At 38.3% G+C, this 17,287-nt stretch overlaps 3 protein-coding genes across 3 annotated transcripts; 1 reads left to right on the top strand and 2 right to left on the bottom strand.

Annotated features, from left to right (window-relative positions):
• Positions 1–149: 149 nt before the first annotated feature.
• On the bottom strand, positions 150–1,514 carry Prosalpha7 (proteasome alpha7 subunit). Its single transcript, XM_066732567.1, has 4 exons — positions 1,378–1,514; positions 1,204–1,286; positions 697–1,088; positions 150–622 (listed from the first exon to the last, which is right to left on the bottom strand). The coding sequence occupies exons 1-4, from the start codon at positions 1,396–1,398 to the stop codon at positions 354–356; spliced, it is 765 nt and encodes a 254-aa protein (XP_066588664.1). The 5' UTR covers positions 1,399–1,514; the 3' UTR covers positions 150–353.
• Positions 1,515–1,693: 179 nt separating this feature from the next.
• Positions 1,694–3,322, top strand: LOC136777236 (2-oxoglutarate and iron-dependent oxygenase domain-containing protein 3-like). The gene is made up of 4 exons (XM_066733403.1): positions 1,694–1,968; positions 2,111–2,548; positions 2,616–2,893; positions 2,955–3,322. Exons 1-4 carry the CDS (start codon positions 1,847–1,849, stop codon positions 3,107–3,109), a joined length of 993 nt encoding a protein of 330 aa, XP_066589500.1. The 5' UTR covers positions 1,694–1,846; the 3' UTR covers positions 3,110–3,322.
• Positions 3,323–3,469: 147 nt separating this feature from the next.
• On the bottom strand, positions 3,470–16,468 carry FASN1 (Fatty acid synthase 1). The gene is made up of 7 exons (XM_066733400.1): positions 16,197–16,468; positions 11,808–11,982; positions 11,383–11,736; positions 5,640–11,099; positions 4,626–5,554; positions 4,310–4,546; positions 3,470–4,226 (listed from the first exon to the last, which is right to left on the bottom strand). Exons 2-7 carry the CDS (start codon positions 11,914–11,916, stop codon positions 4,128–4,130), a joined length of 7,188 nt encoding a protein of 2,395 aa, XP_066589497.1. The 5' UTR covers positions 11,917–11,982; positions 16,197–16,468; the 3' UTR covers positions 3,470–4,127.
• Positions 16,469–17,287: the final 819 nt, after the last annotated feature.

The raw sequence follows: 17,287 nt of genomic DNA, 5'->3' as shown, positions 1-17,287 counted from the left end.
TTCAAGCTAGAATTAATTAAACAAAAGACGTTACATATTCTGTTTCAGTATAATTGAACTTTTTACCGTTAATCCCGGACGTGTAGCAGAGGAAAAACCTGTGGGATTTCTCGTTTGTCGGATCATCTATTAAAAACGAATGCCATCTGTTACTTTCATAACAAAACTTTATTTCGTAATCCATCCATTCTTTTTTCAATCATAAGAACTCTCGTTTGTGTGTTTTAATTGCTTGTGTAAAAAATGCGATGATCTTCCAGCACGGACATGGTTCTTTTAATTAATCGATTTCGTAAGATAGAAAATATTTACTTAAGAGTAAAATTTTATTATATTAAACGCTATGTTAAAATCTACATATCCTCCGTATCACTGTCGGAATCCTCTGCCATCGCTTGCCTAGCTTTATTCTCAGCTTCCGTTTTGATCTCCTGCGGCACACGCTCGTGTTTACCTTTGGTGTGAGCACCCACCCAGCTCATCTCGAGCTCGAATTGTTTGTCTTTCAATTCGTCGTGCACTAGATAAATTATGCGCGCTGCTTCCTTCACCAATTCCTTGCAAGTCATTTCGGATAATTTCAATTTTTCTATCTCCGTTTTGGCTGATTGCTTTGCTTTACCTGAAAGAAATTTCATTTCTCAATATAACGTCTTACTTGCATTTTCTAATGTTATGGATTAATTATTTATTTACCAACTGCACATCCATAATATCCATAGGATACGCCAGATGGATCAATCATATACATGGCAGATTTGTCCCCTTCGTAGGCTCCCAGAATTACAGAACAGCCGTAAGGTCTTACTGCGGAGTAGAGCGTGTACGCATGCATGTACATGGAAACTCGTTCGTTTAAATATTTCAATGGGATTCCAACTCCGTATTGAGACTTATAGCTTGCTGCCTCTGACCTTGCAGTCTCTGCAATTTGTCTAGCGTCTGAAATTAGTCCAGAGACAGCCATTCCCACATGTTGGTCTATATTGAATATTCTCTTATTTGCTCCAGCTTCGTAAAGTTTAGATGTAACCAGTTTTTCAACAGCAAACACCACGCCATCCTTTCCTCTCAAACCAATAACAGTCCTGTAATAAAACAGCAACTTTTCATTCAACTATGCTAGCTTTCTCTCATACAAAAATTTAACAAATTATATATGTACAAAGTGTTAAATATTTGCTAATGTCTGTGACATCTTACCCTCCATTTTCTACAGCTTTGTGTGCATATTCCACTTGAAAAACACGACCGTCGGGCGAAAATTGGGATGCCGATAGATCATACTAAAATTGTTAAAGAGGTTATGTTAGTAAATTTGAGGTATTTAAATTACAGTAAATGATAAATAATACATCTTTATATATTAGTACTTACCCCAGTACCAATGGAGCTCATTATTAATAGTTTAAACGAGAATTATATTTTAAGTTGAGATAAAAACTGCTAATTTACAGAGTTTTGCAGCGTGAATAGGCGAAAATCAAAATTTTGATTGTCAGTGTGCTTGCTTGGTTGGTTTATTTCTTGTAAAGAAATATGGATATAATAGCGCTCTTTAGTGATGAGAAATTGAATTAATTCTATTATCTGTTGCTGGTAACAGCCGGCAAAACAGATCCAATATTTTACCGACACCGGGATGGGAGGGAGAGACTGAATTTTACACACCTGCACGAACGTCGTCCTTTTGACAGCAGGGAGACAATAAAAAAGCATTTAGAACAACGTATATGGTTTAAGCAGCTTTAAATTTTATAAAACGGTTTAATACAGTTTAATAGTTAAATCCTTACTTTTATGGATACATTACTTTCATTTTGAGAAGTTATTAGTACGCGAAAAAATGGTGAAAGACGCTAAAAAAGTTAAAAGGAAAGATGCTACTGCAGAGCAAATAATAGAAAGGAAAGAGGAAGATTCTAAGGAAAAGATTATTAATGAAAAAACCAAAGTCACTGCTGAAAGGTATTTACTGTTGAACTCTCTTTCATTGTTTTCAGTAAAACTTAACAATATATTTTATTCCCTAGCTATTGTTTAATTTTTATTAGCAAAAATTGTTTCTTTAAAGTCTAATCTAATATTTGTTTGTTTATTGTTTTTTCAGGAAATTTGGTCCACCAGTGACATTTCCTTATCAGCGTGTATGGTCCCGTTGCATTCTTATATTAGGAGTATTGCTAATAGTTTGGTATAATAGCAAAAAAGAAAAAGAAATAGAATTAGCAAAACATAAAGATTTTATAATGAATCGTGCACAAGCATTAGAATGTTCAGAGGATTATAAAGCTGAAGTCGGTAACTTTCCTGGGTGCTTGCCAACTAAATGTGGTAGATTAATAACAGATAAATTAATAACTGCAACAGAAACCGATGTATTGCTAAATGTTGCCATTAATGGATTAAGTCTGGGAGGATCTGATGGAGGTGCTAGTATTTTAGACCTTCATACAGGTGCTCTGAGCAAAGGGACAGGATTTATTAATATTTATTCACTCCAGGAAGGAAAACAATTCTTTAATCAGGCTGATGTTGCTTTTTACAAGTAAGAATTTTTCTTCCCAATAACTGCTAAAATTTTACTGGCTGCTAAAATTTTTATTTGATTACAGGATTGTAAAAACGAAAATTCAGAGTGCCATAGCTCATCATTTTGGAGTTAATCCCAATAAAATATACTTAACAAAACCGACGTTCTTTTCAAGAATGACTAGCGCGCCTGCAAAAACCGTTCACGACGAATATTGGCATCCACATGTTGATAAAGAGACATATGAGTCATTCCATTATACTTCCTTGTTATATTTAAATGATTTTGAAAGGGATTTCAAAGGTGGCAGATTTGTATTTATGGATAAGAATGTTAATTCAACAGTAGAGCCGCGTAAAGGTAATTTGTAAGAATATAAATAATTGTTCAATTAATGGAGTTGCTCTATATTAATTTTTAGGTAGAGTATCCATTTTTACTTCTGGGAGGGAAAATCTGCACGTGGTTGAGAGGGTAACCTCTGGAACGCGCTACGCCCTGACAGTATCGTTTACATGTGATATTAATGCTGCAATAGCAGATCCCAGTATTGAAGGTAGAACAAAGAAAGAGTAATTTAGGGATATCGTGAGATATTTTACTAGTTCCATTCTATCAATATATTTATACATAAGTAATTAATTTTATCATCAACATAATCTTAACATTTTATTAAAAATAAACAATCCATTCTAATTATACATAAATATAAGAATGTGTTCAATAACGTACAATTCCAATGTAAGACTTGAGTTATAATGAGCAATATGCGTATAGTATATATTTTTTTGTTTTACATATCATTATAAAAGTATACTCAATATACATACAATGCAAGATAAACGAAGATTAATAAGGAATGTGCACTTTATCATTAACTTTGGCGAAATAAACGTACGCCTGAATAGCGATACACAAAAATAAAATTAAATAATGTACACCAATAGAGATTAATATATATTTTTTCATTATGTATATGTGCTTTGTATACATAATACCCTTAATAATGCACTACTTAAATAATTTTATCAAATAAATAATCTTTACAATCGTGGTAATCAGTAGTGTGGAAAAATTCTCGGTCTAAGCCTATCAAAGGCCTTGAAAACGTTACCAGCACTGAAATATCATATCGTTAATTACGCAATAACGATATATATATTTCGCTAATGAGAGAAATTAAAATTAAATACAGACAGCTACTATGCGCCTTGATCATGGTGTCCTGTCCACTAGACACCATAAAACAGACGCGTAGTGCTTAAACGAAACAGAAAAAGAGCTAGTGGAATAATACAATACGTAAGTTTGTTAAGTGATCCTAATAAGATTATTTAGAAAATTATCGATCTTAATTAAGTTAAATAATTCTTAAACGAGACCTTTGTTATTCCTTCTTGACATACGCTCCTCTTAACACGGTCAAGAATTAATAACAATGAGGTTAACGATGTACCTGAAGCGGTAAAAAAAATATTTTATACAAAAGGAACTTTGAAGAGATCAACTACAGATCGATCTGGTCATTAAGTTTTGCCGGAATATTAAAAGGCTAATATCGCTTGAAATACGAATAGGAATTCTCGATGGCTAATTACGTTCGCAGGATCTCCGCGATTTTTTTCACGCTGCTTCCCTGCAATATGCTTCTGTGATTTCCGGTGAGTTCCTCCACTTTCACCTTTTGGCATATCTGTAAACAAATAACCCATCAGTAAGGTTCATGATCGGTCGACTATTAAAAATTGATCGATCGAAGGAATAAAAGATTTTTACCTTTGATAAACCATAATCCTGATCCATATGGAGGTACGAATCTTTGGCTTTGACCAGTGTGACATCACCGTTTAATTTGTGGCCGGGTTTGTAAAGATTCACCGCTAACAATTTCTTGAAGAACATTGTAGCGCCAATTTTCACATCTTCTGCCTTAAAGGGGACTTTTCCCATCAGGTCAAGCATGACCTTCAAGGCTTCCTCATCGTTCTCCGTTTTTGCTATCAGATTATAAGCCTGAATAGAAAAAAGTTATTAATAGTAACCTAATTTCTATTTTCACAAAATTTATAATTTGTAAAATAGTTTGATTTACCTTCACATAGTTAAGTTCTGGATTAAATTGTTTGGCAAAATAGGCTACGGATTTCTTGAAGCCTTCGGTGGTCAGATCATCACCATTTGGATTGGCTTGTTTTCCAATCGTTTTACAATGTAGATTGATGAAATCAGGGGAGCCATCGAGAAGAGTCAAAACCACATTTTCTCCAGTGGCCTCCAGTTGCAGAGCCATTTCAAATGCCACGCAAGCACCGAAAGAATACCCACACAAATGATAAGGTCCAGATTTCTGAATCTTCTTCATCATTTTCACATAAAAGCTTGCGAGATCGGGAATCGACTCAAGGGGAGCATCCTTGGTGCATTGAAGACCCCATACGGGTCTCTCGAGTTCATTTGTTAAGGTCTTTAAGGAAGCTACGACTCCTTCAATGGCGTGAACCAAGAATAATTTTTCTCCGGTGTTCTTGCTCGTAGGCAATGGAATCAAAGGATCAGTTGGTACCATTTCCGTTCCAGAGAATTGAAAGAGCAAGTTTTCTGGTGATTCTGATAATGCAGGCTGATTGTTCGTGGCTGCAGTTTCGCTCGTTTCGGTGAATGTGGACAATTCGATCAGCTTTCCAAAAGTAAGACTACGAATTTCCTGTGGCGACAGCACAATATCGTAATTCCTTTCCAGCGTCTGTTTAATTTCTGTGCCCATCAATGAATCCATTCCAAGGTCAGCCAAGCTATTATTGGCATTTACAGTCTTTGCATCTTTGATACCTAAAATATTAGCAACCGCATCCACCAAATTGATTTGATTTCCAACATCCGTTGAATTGAACTTTTCTGCCAGTACCATGGATGCCAAAACTGGGTGAGGTTGCTGAAGGAACGTGTCCATTGTTGCCAAGCAGCTCCACATACGTTGGGGCAAGGTTCCTCCAACTTCTGTCTCATTATTGCCCATGGTTTCTGTTGAAATGAAAGAAAAATTGTTTGAACCAATATTGTAAATAATAAGAAGAAGAAGAATAATGGAGGGTTAAAGTTATCTTACCTATAACCAATCCTACGTCTCCAATTGCTCCCCACTGAATGGCAAGGCCAGGCAATCCATTATTTTGCCTTCTTTCCATCATCCTCTCCATAGCAGAATTTGCCATACCATAGTTGGTCTGTCCAGCGTTTCCCCTTCCACAAGAGACTGATGAGAAACATACAAAGTAATCCAGAGATGGACAGAGTTTTCTCGAAGCTTCATCTAGATATTTGGTTCCCTCGATCTTTGGTAAAGTTACAGATTTGTAATGCCCTTCTTCCAGGTCCTCGATGAGAGCATCGCGTAGAACAGCAGCTAAATTGAATATTCCTCCAACTGGTGCTATTTTGTTGCTCTCTTTCAGCAACCTTTCTGCTCCCTCCAGAGTTGTAACGTCAGATGTGGATACTGTTACGTTTATTCCCTTCTCTCTCCAACGTCTGATACAAAGGGCTTGGTACCCGGTGCGAACACCAGATCTGGAGGTGAGTACAATGTGATTGGCCCCACGAGTAATCATCCAGTTGGCCAGTTCCAAACCAAATCCTCCCAGACCACCAACGAGTACATAAGACTTTTCTGGATTCATGTAAGTTCGAGGAATGGCAGAAACAGTTTTTACAGATGGCGAACAAATTTTGTCGCCCTCCTCTTCTCGTATCTTCAGTAATACCTTCCCAATGTGCTTTCCAGTGGCCATATACCTAAAGCCTTGCTCTATTTGCTGATCAGAGAAGACAGTGCAGGGTAATGGTCGAACTGCTCCATTTTTGATTCCTTCACTAACAAGCCTCATCACTTCCCTCTTTTCAGGACAGTCCTCATTGAACAAGCTATCGAGTAGGATACCATGGAAGCTGGTGTTCTTCAAGAAGAAGGCCATTCCCAGAGGTGCATTATTGGAAAGATCAAACTTGCCAATTTCCAGGAACCTTCCTCCAGTAGCAAGGCATCTCACTGTTGCCTGCAGTTTTTCCTCGGCCAATGAATTCAAAACAAGGTCAACTCCTCTGCCATTTGTTTCTGAAAGGACCAATTGCTCGAAGCTGGTATCTCGTGAGTTTCCAATATTCCTGTCAGTCAGTTGGGGGAAGGTCTTCTTGAGGAAGTCTCGTTTCTCCTGGGTACCAACTGTGGTGAAGACTTTGCAGCCTGCATGAAGGGCGATTGCAATACTGGCCTGACCTACACCACCAGTACCAGCATGGATCAGAACTGATTCATCTGGTCGCAATCTGCCTCTGACACAAAGTGCATAATAACTGGTTGCATAGACCACTGGAACAGTAGCAGCTTGTTCCAAAGTCCACTGATCAGGAACTTCCCAAAGGAAACCAGGATCTGCCAGTAGGGTTGTTGCCAAACCCTTTGCATCCACCATTCCCATGACCCTACGACCTTGGCTGTCTCTACCTGAGAACTCCAGACCTAAAATACAATCCTGATTAGCCATGTCTCCTGGCAATGCATCAGGTGGCAATTTTCCTGTAGCCAACATAATGTCTCTGAAGTTCAATGGTGCATAGTAGACATTGCAGAATTCTTTGTTTGGATTTCTCTCATGCTGGTAGTAACACAGTGGACTCTCGATCCACCTTAAACTGGTGAGATCACCTCTGGTCAAGGTATTTATATAAGCATGCTCAACCTGAAGGGAAGCCACGTCGTTTTGTTGCTCGATGCACAAATGTCTGTAACTTCCCCATTGTCCTCCTTTAAGCACGTTTGTCGACAACTGCTTACTCAGTTGACTGACATAAAATTCAGCATTCAATCCGAATTTAGGAGTATTCTTGTCTTGGATGAAAACGTAACGAGCATTGTTCCCCCCAGCTTCTCTCCTGATACAAGTCATGAGACCAATCATACCCAGCAATTCTTCGCCTTGGCTAACCAGCAATACTTCCTGATCTTCAATTTCAGATTTCTTCAGAGCAGCCTTTACACCCTCCAACCAAGAGAAATTACGCTCGGTGATTTGTATTATTATAGGCTCTTCCCTTTCCTCCTGCTTCTTCAATAATATATAACTTTTGCCTGGAACAGATTGTTTCGCAGCCATTAACAATTCTGAGGACTTCAACAGTCTGGTATCTGCGTTTCCGGTTTCCTCCAGAATCACAAAGCCACCTGGTTTTAAGGATTGTGATATATTTTTCAGTGCAGCTACACATTTGTTGCTAAGGACATCCGCTGCTACCACCAGATGTAGATCTTGACCAACTGGTGTCCCATTGATATCTTTCGCAACTGCTTTTACGTTCAATGGTTCCAGAACGGACGCGTATACTTCTGGTGATGATGAAGTTACCTGAAGCTCAACGTTTAGAGAAGGTTCGCTGTAAAGAATATCTAAAATGTTTGGAGCCAGAAGAGACTCTGCAGACCGTTCTCCAGCTACTTCGACAGCCTTGATCTTCAAGTTTAGAAGATTTTCAGATACAATTTGCAGAAGAACTGTTAATGCGTGTTGTTTCGCTTTTTCAGGATCCTCAGCCAGTGCCTGGAGATTTTCGTAAGGTACAAATGTGTACCTTTCGTGTTTGGGATCTGCTTGAGCCTGTTGTCTTCGTGGTGCCAGAGATGCTTTCATTCCTCTAATCTCCACACCTCCAGATTTAACAATATTAATATTGGAATAATTGTGAACCGGAAGTCCCTCTCCTTCCGGAAGCTCAGATACCAAATTCTTATGCAGAATTGGATTTATAGAGATTTGTTGCAAACGCGTTGGTAGGAACAAAGCTGGTGTACTCTTTCCAAGTATGGTGAATTGGAGCATTGTATCCAAATAAGAAATCCATTCGTTGTTCCATACAAGCTTTCCAGAGATCCCTCGATTATCAGAAGATTTAATTCCTCTGAAAATTCCATCATAGTCGTATCCACGTAACCTAAGGTCCTTGTAAATATCTCCAGTATTCAAGTCTAATAATTCCTTATCATTCTTAACCACAGGAGCTGGTAAATCAAGCTGTTCCTTTTCAATATTTTCAGCTACTCGAATTTTTCCAGTTACAGCAACGGATCCACCTTCAACAATCTCAAAGTCACCTGTACCTTCAAAGATGTTGATGAGGAACTTTACAGATCCCTCTTTAGGCATAATAGTTGCTCGTTGAAAACTTATATTTTCAATGACAACTGGTAACTTGTCGAATTCCACTTGTCTTAGCTTGGCAAAGGTCTTCCAAACAATAGTCAAGTATCCTGTAGCTGGGAAGAGGACACGACCATCTATGGTATGACCGGCTATGTAAGCATCTGATTCCTTGGACAAGTCGTACTCTACTATCATCTCTCCTGACCTCGAAGATTTTCCTGCGAAACTTGCTACACTCCATTCCATGGAATGGTCCCACTTTATCAGAGAACTGAGACCAGGAGTACCACGTCCAACAGGATAATTCACTGGTGGATATAATTTCGAGATTTGTGGTTGGGCCCCAGCTACGTACAGTTTTCCAACATTGGTCAACAAGAACTCCAAGTTATTTACATGATCTCGTTTATGGAGACCTATGTTGCTTACAGTTTTGGGTAGGGAACGACGAAGGATGGCTTGGAGTAAACAATGAGCAGCAACCTCTATGACAATGGCATTTTCTGGGATCTTGGACACAGCCTCTCGAAATAGAACTGGAGATAGCAAATTGTTCACGTGATAGGCTGGCGAGCTCAGCTGAGCCAATGGACTGGCCCAAGCAGATTCAGGAATGGAACTGGAGATCCATTTTGAAGAACGTGGCTTTGGATTGGTGATGATTTGCTCCAACGAGGATCTCAATTTCGGACCAGCATCAGCAATGTATTTGCTATGGAAAGCATATCCAGAGCTCTTGACCATCTTGGCAAAAATTTCCTCCTTCTGTAGCTGAGCCACGAATTTCTCAATAGCACCAGTGGGTCCTGAGATAGTTATGGAGTCTGATGAATTGTGACAGGCTAGTATAATTTCCGGTGGGCACCTCTTCTTGGCTTCCTCCCAGCTGAGACCAACAGCAGCCATACTACCAGAAATCACTTTCGAGTCCTGGATAGATTTTCCTCGCCAGTAAGCTGCCAAGACTGTCTGTTCAGCTGTAAAAGTGCCATCAGCATAGGCACAACCCAATTCGCCTACAGAATGTCCAATGATTCCATCAGGAGTAATTCCTAACAAATTCAAAAGATCTACCAAGGCTACTTGAATGGCAGCCAAGGTCACAAAGCTGTAAAGAATATTTTCATAAGTGTCATTGGTGCCATTCATGATGAGGTCCATCAAGTCGATGCCTTCTGGCTTCAAAGCATCGGAGCATCGACGCAAGCTTCGATTAAAAGCATCGATACAAAGCAGTTGTTGACCCATTCCTACCCACTGGCATCCCATTCCGGAGAAGACGTACCAAATTGGACGAGGTTCTGTGCTGCATTCATTAATCTCCCTAATAGGGTCTTCTCCTAAAATTTGGAAACCTCTCAAACTGTGGCCTACAATGTTACTTTTATGCACATCATGGAGTAAAGAGATAAATTCGTCGTCCTCTCTATTCTCCTGGGCTTTTTCCAGTAACGTGGTAACGGCTTCTGAAGTTCTCCCAGAAACTCCTACGAGTTTTGGGAGTTCCCTAGCAATGACTGGTGCCAATTTAGGTTTAGGATTACTACGCAGTATAACGTGAGCGTTCGCCCCACCAAATCCAAATGAATTTATAGCCACCAGTCCACCCTTCCAAGGCAGATTTTTATCCACAACCTGGATCCGCCCATCGAGCAGTGCTGGGATATCAGGATTGGGGTCCTTGAAGTGCAGATTGCCTGGTATAAGACCAGCCTCCATTGCTATGAGGACTTTGGCGATCGAACAGAACCCACTGGCAGGTTCGGCATGTCCCATGTTGGATTTCACGGATCCTAAGAGCAACGGAGTCTTCCTATCTTTACAGAAGAGGTCAGCAATAGAATTAACTTCCTGTGGATCTCCAACCTTCGTACCAGTTCCATGACCTTCCACATAGGCTACGTCAGCTGGATTGATACCACTCTCGGTGTAAACTTCTTTCATCAATTTGTTTTGCATCTGACCATTGGGGAAAGTGATTCCCTGAACTTTATAACCATCCGTGTTGGTCTTGGCGTTAACAACGGTGGCATAGTTTCTCCTAGCATTTTTAGACTTCTGAATGAACATGACACCAACCGCCTCGGAACGAACGTAGCCTTTTCCAGTGACGTCGAAGGCTTTGCAGGCTCCATAAGAGGATAACATGCTGAGTTTGTGAAATTGTAAAGAAGAAATGGGCTTCAAGAGCAGATTGGCACCACCTACGATGGCTGCATCGCAGTGTCCTGCACGTATCGCTGCTACTGCCTGGCTCATAGCGTATAACGACGAGGAGCAAGCTGTGTCTACAGCATAACTAGGTCCATTGAAATCGTAGGTGAATGAAATCCTGTTGGGGAACATTGATCTGCTGCACCCGGTTAAAGCGTATCCTACAAAATAAATTACATCATTATCATTCGTAATTCGAACTATTAATATACGTGCATTTAAAAAGTCCTGGAGCACAGACACTAGCAAAAACACATATCTTCGTAAATATAAGAAATGGTCCATTTTTGCATAGACTCTTTTCCGAAGTATCTTACCATTAACATTCAGAAAGATCTTACGCAAAATTTCCATACATTAATAATTACAGACATAAAACATGTTCTTTTACAAGTATGCTTCAAGACGTTTCAAGTGTGAAACCTTAATAACACTACTACACACCAGTAACACCATCAGCATTTTGGGTCCAGTATTCCTCCGACTCCGAGCTTGATATGCCCAGGAAAACACCGGTATTGCTTCCTCGGACTTCGGCCGGATTGTAGCCAGAATCGATCAGAGCCTCGTGGGTGGCCTCGAGCAACATTCTCAATTGTGGGTCCATAACATCCGCTTGCTTCGCGTGGACGCCGAAGAAGGTATTATCAAAGCACCTTAAGTCCTTCAGCTTTCCAGTTCTATCCGGAAGTCCGTGCAGACCATTCGGCCATCGACGCTCATCGTCAGTCACCAGATCTATGCCTTCGAACAGAGCCTGTTTGAACTCTTCCATTGTGTTAGATTCAGGAAAACGTCCTACGACCAAAAGACAATTGTTAAATATAAATTTTATTGGATAAGAAAAAAAATGGAAAACAATTTTTTACCTGAGATTCCAGTGATAACAATATCATCGTCGATTGGATAATTTCCTCCATTGGTGACTACGGAATTCATCACTATCGGGTTGTTCATGCTTTCGAATTGCGCCGGCATCTTTATCGAGTTTTTGGTTCCTCTTGGCGAACGAATCTGCGGTGCGTGGGTCTAGTGGACAGTAGACTGCGACAGAAATGCGTTGGCTTATATGTAGTAAATTGTCGCTTATAAGCGGAAAGAGATTAGGAAATGCAAATAAGCTGTTGATTTTACAATAATGTCATTTCCATAACTACGTTTCTTGGCATAGAAATTTCGTTTCAAGGCCACCGGCAATTGCGTCGAATTGACTTATAGCGCAGGCTAGCCCGGTCTGCCGTTCGCCTAATTGAGTAATCTCAACTGGCTTCGCTCGAGAATAAACCAATTTTGCAATGATTGCTCGCCTCACAAATTTCATCAATTTCATTCGCTTCATCCCCCTCCCTCGAAGCATTATTTACAAACTCTTCGGTGATTTAATTAATCAGCTGAGATTCGACGTGATTTATTTTTTCCACGTGCCTTTTATATCCCAATTGGATCAAAAATAAAGTGTCAAATCAAAAATGATTCTTCATTTCTATATCATTTCTCAGGTTTCACTTTTACAAATTTATTTATCTCATTTAAAGATACAGCTTGATTGGTTTAAAAATTAATGCTTTATTGTTGGTCCAACTGTGTGGCCAGGCCTCAATTCTTCCTCGTTATCATTTTTGACCCTTTCATCTTACGGACAACTAATAAATAAAGTTTATCGTGTGACGAAACCAATGATAGATTTGGTAATCTTTAATGATATCGTAGTGTAGTTTTCGTAGAGATTATGACGGAAAAACTAATTGATAAGCGAAGATTTATTTTTATTTGATGTAATTTCGAAAATTGAAACATGATCGATTGATTTGGATCGTCTAGCATTATCAGTAATCGTGGAGTTCTCGTGATACAACAGATGATATCGTTCCTTTACAAAAATAAATATTATACTCACGCAATGTTCAGCTGTACAGCTTTTGATTTCGTAAATCATCTTATCAGTAGACTATGTCGTAAAAATCCTATGACGAGTGACTCTCCTATCAAATTTATTCACACAACATTTTTCCTTATTTATGGATGTGATAAAGTAACTAAAAAAACTACCCCCAGCTGATACTTCCAATTAATTGCTTAGAACTTGTAAAACAATAATTTTGAATTAAGAAAAACCTTGAGGTATAACGATACAATTGCTTAAATCGTTTTTCTACGTCATTATCGAAGAAATAAATTAGAATTGAGAATTGTGTATTTTTGTTTTAAATACAAATAATGATTGTAAAATTGTGTGTAAGGAAAGTAAAAAAGAAACGTGATATATGCAAAAGTTTACACTGCAATTAAGATGAATTGTGTATAGAATGGTATAATGGCATAAGGAGAAGCGTTAAAATGTGTATAAACATCGTTGACCATGAAAGGCTAATAATCCAATCGGAACGATTTGGCCTGATTGATAGCTGAGACTATAGAGATGATAGATCTAATAATGGTTCAATTGCGGCGAATCCTGCAGTAATAGGTCACAAAAAATTCTTGAGTATGCAGAAAAAGTAAATGCTAATAGAATTTATTTGCATTTGGGGTACTAGAAATAAATATTAATAATAGGCACAGTTGCATCATTAGAAATCCAATGTGTCGTTTACCTTATCGGTAAAGTCAGATTTCTTATCTAGAAACGCTTGTCAACTGAATGCTTATTCTTCGCTAACCCAATTTTTCTTTCCGATTTTCTTTGAAGACTCTCTGTTAATCTACTACTATTTCAAATAATTCGTTCATCATTTATCATTCACTCACTATCTCTACAAAAATTTCTATAAGAAAGATGAAAAAGCAATTTTCAACGTTTAGTCGATCTTTTAGGAAAATTTCAGAAGGTTCTTATAGTTTTAGAGGTTTTAATCAATCCATTCAAATTTCAAGTAGATTTTTAATCTTTATTAAACTACACTATTTCTTTAACAATTTTTTTCGAGAAATAAAATAAACACTTTTCAGCATTTAATAGTTTACATTTTTGATGGCAGAAGCTCCTTTAATTTTAAGATTTTAATTGCAAACCTTTCTAGGAAAGATAAAAAAAAGGCTCAATGTAATTGAGAAAGAGAGATTGAATAGTTCTTTTGGGAAACTGACGGAAGTTCTCTAAATGTTTGAGGAAGAAATAAACGAAGGTGCTAACCTTTGCTGAAATGCCGTTCTCTAGTCGAACGATGCTTGAGAAAATATGAGATGACATCAAGACAGCAAGCAGTGCTGACCTTGACAGAGAGCGTAAAGAATATTTGAATGAGCGAGAGCAAAGTGAATACACCGCGCAATCATATCGATTGTCTATAGATATAACACACCAGTCACTCAGCAAACAAAACGTAATTGAGCAGACCCAGCTTGCAGTTCAATTGAATTAAGCGATTATATTGCCACTTGATTTTTCTTCACTTAAATTCTTCCGAAACTTTTCAAAAATTTACAATAACCCTAATTACGTTATCGTTGAATGGTTGACTCTATTACGCATCAATACACGATTAGATTCATCGATTTATGCAGGAATACAAAATTGTATAAATAGGCAAATTTTTCTATTAGCTTAAAAATTTTCTGGTATACCTGCGTAGTAACAAAACGGAAAAAATCATGACGCTGGTACATCAACAGATACAGGTGTTTCTTGACGACAATCGACAAGTGCATTTAACATAATATGTTTGAAAAGTGAGAGAAAAAGACACATCACCCGATGCAAAGCTGCAGAAATTATTATCATCCCTATATAGTCTTACAGTTGGTTGTTCTACAATGAGCATAAATCGAAGAGCGATAAAAAATCGATTATCCAACAATTTCCGTAGCGCTATAAATTTTGCATGCATGGACTGAATTTTCAATGATCAATCTGATAATTACACCGATTCATTAATAATCAACGCTCGATAGGGTCAAGTGTCAATTTGTCGGCGGGTCTAGTTTTACATACAATCACGATCCGATAATACGATACCAACAAAGACACTCGTGTATTCGCCTAATCGAGGATTGATTGGTGGATCAATGATCTAAGAAGCTTTTAAAGACATTTGAAGTGATTCTCTATATATATTTCCAGTCTATTTTTATTATTAAATTATACTACCCTGAACCTGTTGTGAAAATAGATCAAGTCTTGTATACTACTGACGGGTCGAGAGGTCAATCACTCTTATCAAAAATTGAGTAACGTGAAATATAAAATTTTCTGTTTTTAGTGAAACAAACGAAACGTATTTTTTCGAAGCTATATATGTATTTTAAAATAATATCCGTTCATTGGTTGAAAGGTATGTCATTTCAGGAGGTGGGGAACGGTACTTTCACAATTGAATAGTGGGCCAAAGATTCTCCGCAAGTTGATTAGATTGGTCATCTAGTCGAGAGAAGAGCAGTAGAAAATCGAAATGAATCCGTACATGGAGCTTGAGCGTATTCACGCTCAAGTAGTAAGATCTCCGTCAAGCCAGCCGACAATTAAATAACATTTGCCGAAGCGTTCAATCAGCGAATTCTTTCGATTCCAGTGACCTTTCCTAAGAAATTTATTTTCTTCCGAGACTGGATCGATTTGAAGTCAGAATTATTATTCTATTTTTCATGCTGAGAAACGAGCAAAAAAGTATAACGCTTTCTTACAACACGTGTTTAAACGTATTCGTCTTTGTAGTTTGGAATAACGCGTGCCTGGGGGCGCCTGACTAGGCCCGCCAAAGAGTTGTTGTCGTTTGTCGGTTAAACTTTCACGCGGATCCCGTCGCAAAGAGATTCACAACAGTCGAGTGCAATTATATCTTGCCAATCATAGTTTTTACGTAGTAATTTAATGTTAAAGTAAAAGTAAAAATAAGTCAATAAAGTAACGAAATGCGAGAGAGCCAAAGGGATTTAATACGTAATAACCGAAGCATAAAATATAATTGTGAAAACTGACAAAAAGAGATTCGATATTCATTGTTACTCAAAAGAGAGAAAGCGACATAAAATAGATTGGAAGAAAATACCACATTTCATTTGTCTAAGAGGAATGCTTTGATTAGAAATACAGTAACGGTTGACAAAAGTGTCACATATATTAATGTTCGGATGACAAGTAGGACAGGTCTCATTGTTTACGTTTGCGAAGAATTGAAAGACAGCGTTCGTAACAGTCGAGAATCTTGATAAAGCTATATTAAGCATTAGTTTGAACCGAACCGAGGGAAATGAGATTAATGTCGAAGGATATAAAATAAGCTAAAGGAAAAACTATTTATTAAACATTTTTTAGTACTCACCAGACGCACTACGTAATCCTTGCTCTTGGAAAAACTGGGTTTTATTGAAACACACACAATGTGAAAATGTTTTTTAGAGGTTAAATAAATCCAAGTGTCTGAAGTGGAGGAAATTTAATAACACGTAATAATATAATTAGAATAGAACTAGAGAGAGACGTACATGTGCGTCTTTATAGTTGACGATGCCACACAAATTTCACAGGCACATAGCAAATGACTAGCTGGCGTCCCGCTCGAGAACATCTCGTTATTATTGAATTGGACCGGCCCCGTGGTCTGATGTCAGACCATGTGCTACTAGCCAATCAGAAAGCTCCTTCCAGTCGCGCATGCGCCCATCTACCAATCGGCTAACTCCTGTCACACTTTCTGTCAGAGATGGGCACACATCGTCGCCGTGCTCAAATGGATATTCTTCTGTATACGCGATTAGATGATCTGTATGAACCCCAGCATCCTTTTTACTTTTTACTCATTGCCTTTTTTCCATTTTCGATATCGATCCTATCGTAGCCTAACCTACAAGCGTTTTATTTTTTCATCACAGCTTCTTCAACCCTCCTAAAGTGCAATATCAAGCTAACCCTACAACCGACCTACTTGTTTAAATTATAATTACTCGAAATAACATTTGAATATGAATTTTAAATATTCGCTCGAAACCGGATATAGTGCTTCATAAGGCGTTTCTTAACATTATTTCATATTCTGGAAATTTTTCTCAAATAAAGAAAATCGTGATACGAATTCACGCGCTCATCACGTGTTACCTTCTCTCACGCTATATCCTCTTTGTATTATGCAATATTCAGAGAGAGAAGGAGAGAGGAACTGTAGAGAAACCGTTGCATCCACCGACCACCGATCGATAAACTGCACGACTGCAACAGTGCGTTCGGAAACTCACCTATTTGGCCAATCACCTTTCTCCAATCATCGGGGGAATTACAAAAATCTGTTTTCCATTCTCCAACACAAGAGAATCCATGTTTATTATTTCTTTGTTCATTTTGTCAATAATAATTAAGCCTTCTCATTGTGTAGATCCAAAATTGAACGAGAAGACTAGAAATAGGTCAAGATTTTTA

Source organism: Prorops nasuta, unplaced genomic scaffold (assembly GCF_024137725.1).
Source record: "Prorops nasuta isolate Cenicafe-Biocafe unplaced genomic scaffold, Cenicafe_Pnas_1.2 PNAS00010, whole genome shotgun sequence".
NCBI classification, from domain to species: Eukaryota; Metazoa; Arthropoda; class Insecta; order Hymenoptera; family Bethylidae; genus Prorops; species Prorops nasuta.
The sequence above is the reverse complement of the archived record's forward strand: the minus strand, read 5'-3'. Positions and strand labels throughout refer to the sequence as shown.

Excerpts from the sequence above, each read along its gene's own strand:
- FASN1 (XM_066733400.1), bottom strand. The coding sequence starts at position 11,916 with ATGCCGGCGCAATTCGAAAGCATGAACAACCCGATAGTGATGAATTCC. Across the intron at positions 11,100-11,382 it reads AAATGCTGATGGTGTTACTG|GATACGCTTTAACCGGGTGC; the intron begins GTGTGTAGTAGT and ends TTTATTTTGTAG. Across the intron at positions 4,547-4,625 it reads CAGAACTTAACTATGTGAAG|GCTTATAATCTGATAGCAAA; the intron begins GTAAATCAAACT and ends TTTTCTATTCAG.
- LOC136777236 (XM_066733403.1), top strand. The coding sequence starts at position 1,847 with ATGGTGAAAGACGCTAAAAAAGTTAAAAGGAAAGATGCTACTGCAGAG. Across the intron at positions 1,969-2,110 it reads ACCAAAGTCACTGCTGAAAG|GAAATTTGGTCCACCAGTGA; the intron begins GTATTTACTGTT and ends TTGTTTTTTCAG. Across the intron at positions 2,549-2,615 it reads GCTGATGTTGCTTTTTACAA|GATTGTAAAAACGAAAATTC; the intron begins GTAAGAATTTTT and ends ATTTGATTACAG.
- Prosalpha7 (XM_066732567.1), bottom strand. The coding sequence starts at position 1,398 with ATGAGCTCCATTGGTACTGGG. Across the intron at positions 1,089-1,203 it reads AAAGCTGTAGAAAATGGAGG|GACTGTTATTGGTTTGAGAG; the intron begins GTAAGATGTCAC and ends GTTTTATTACAG. Across the intron at positions 623-696 it reads ATATTATGGATGTGCAGTTG|GTAAAGCAAAGCAATCAGCC; the intron begins GTAAATAAATAA and ends AATTTCTTTCAG.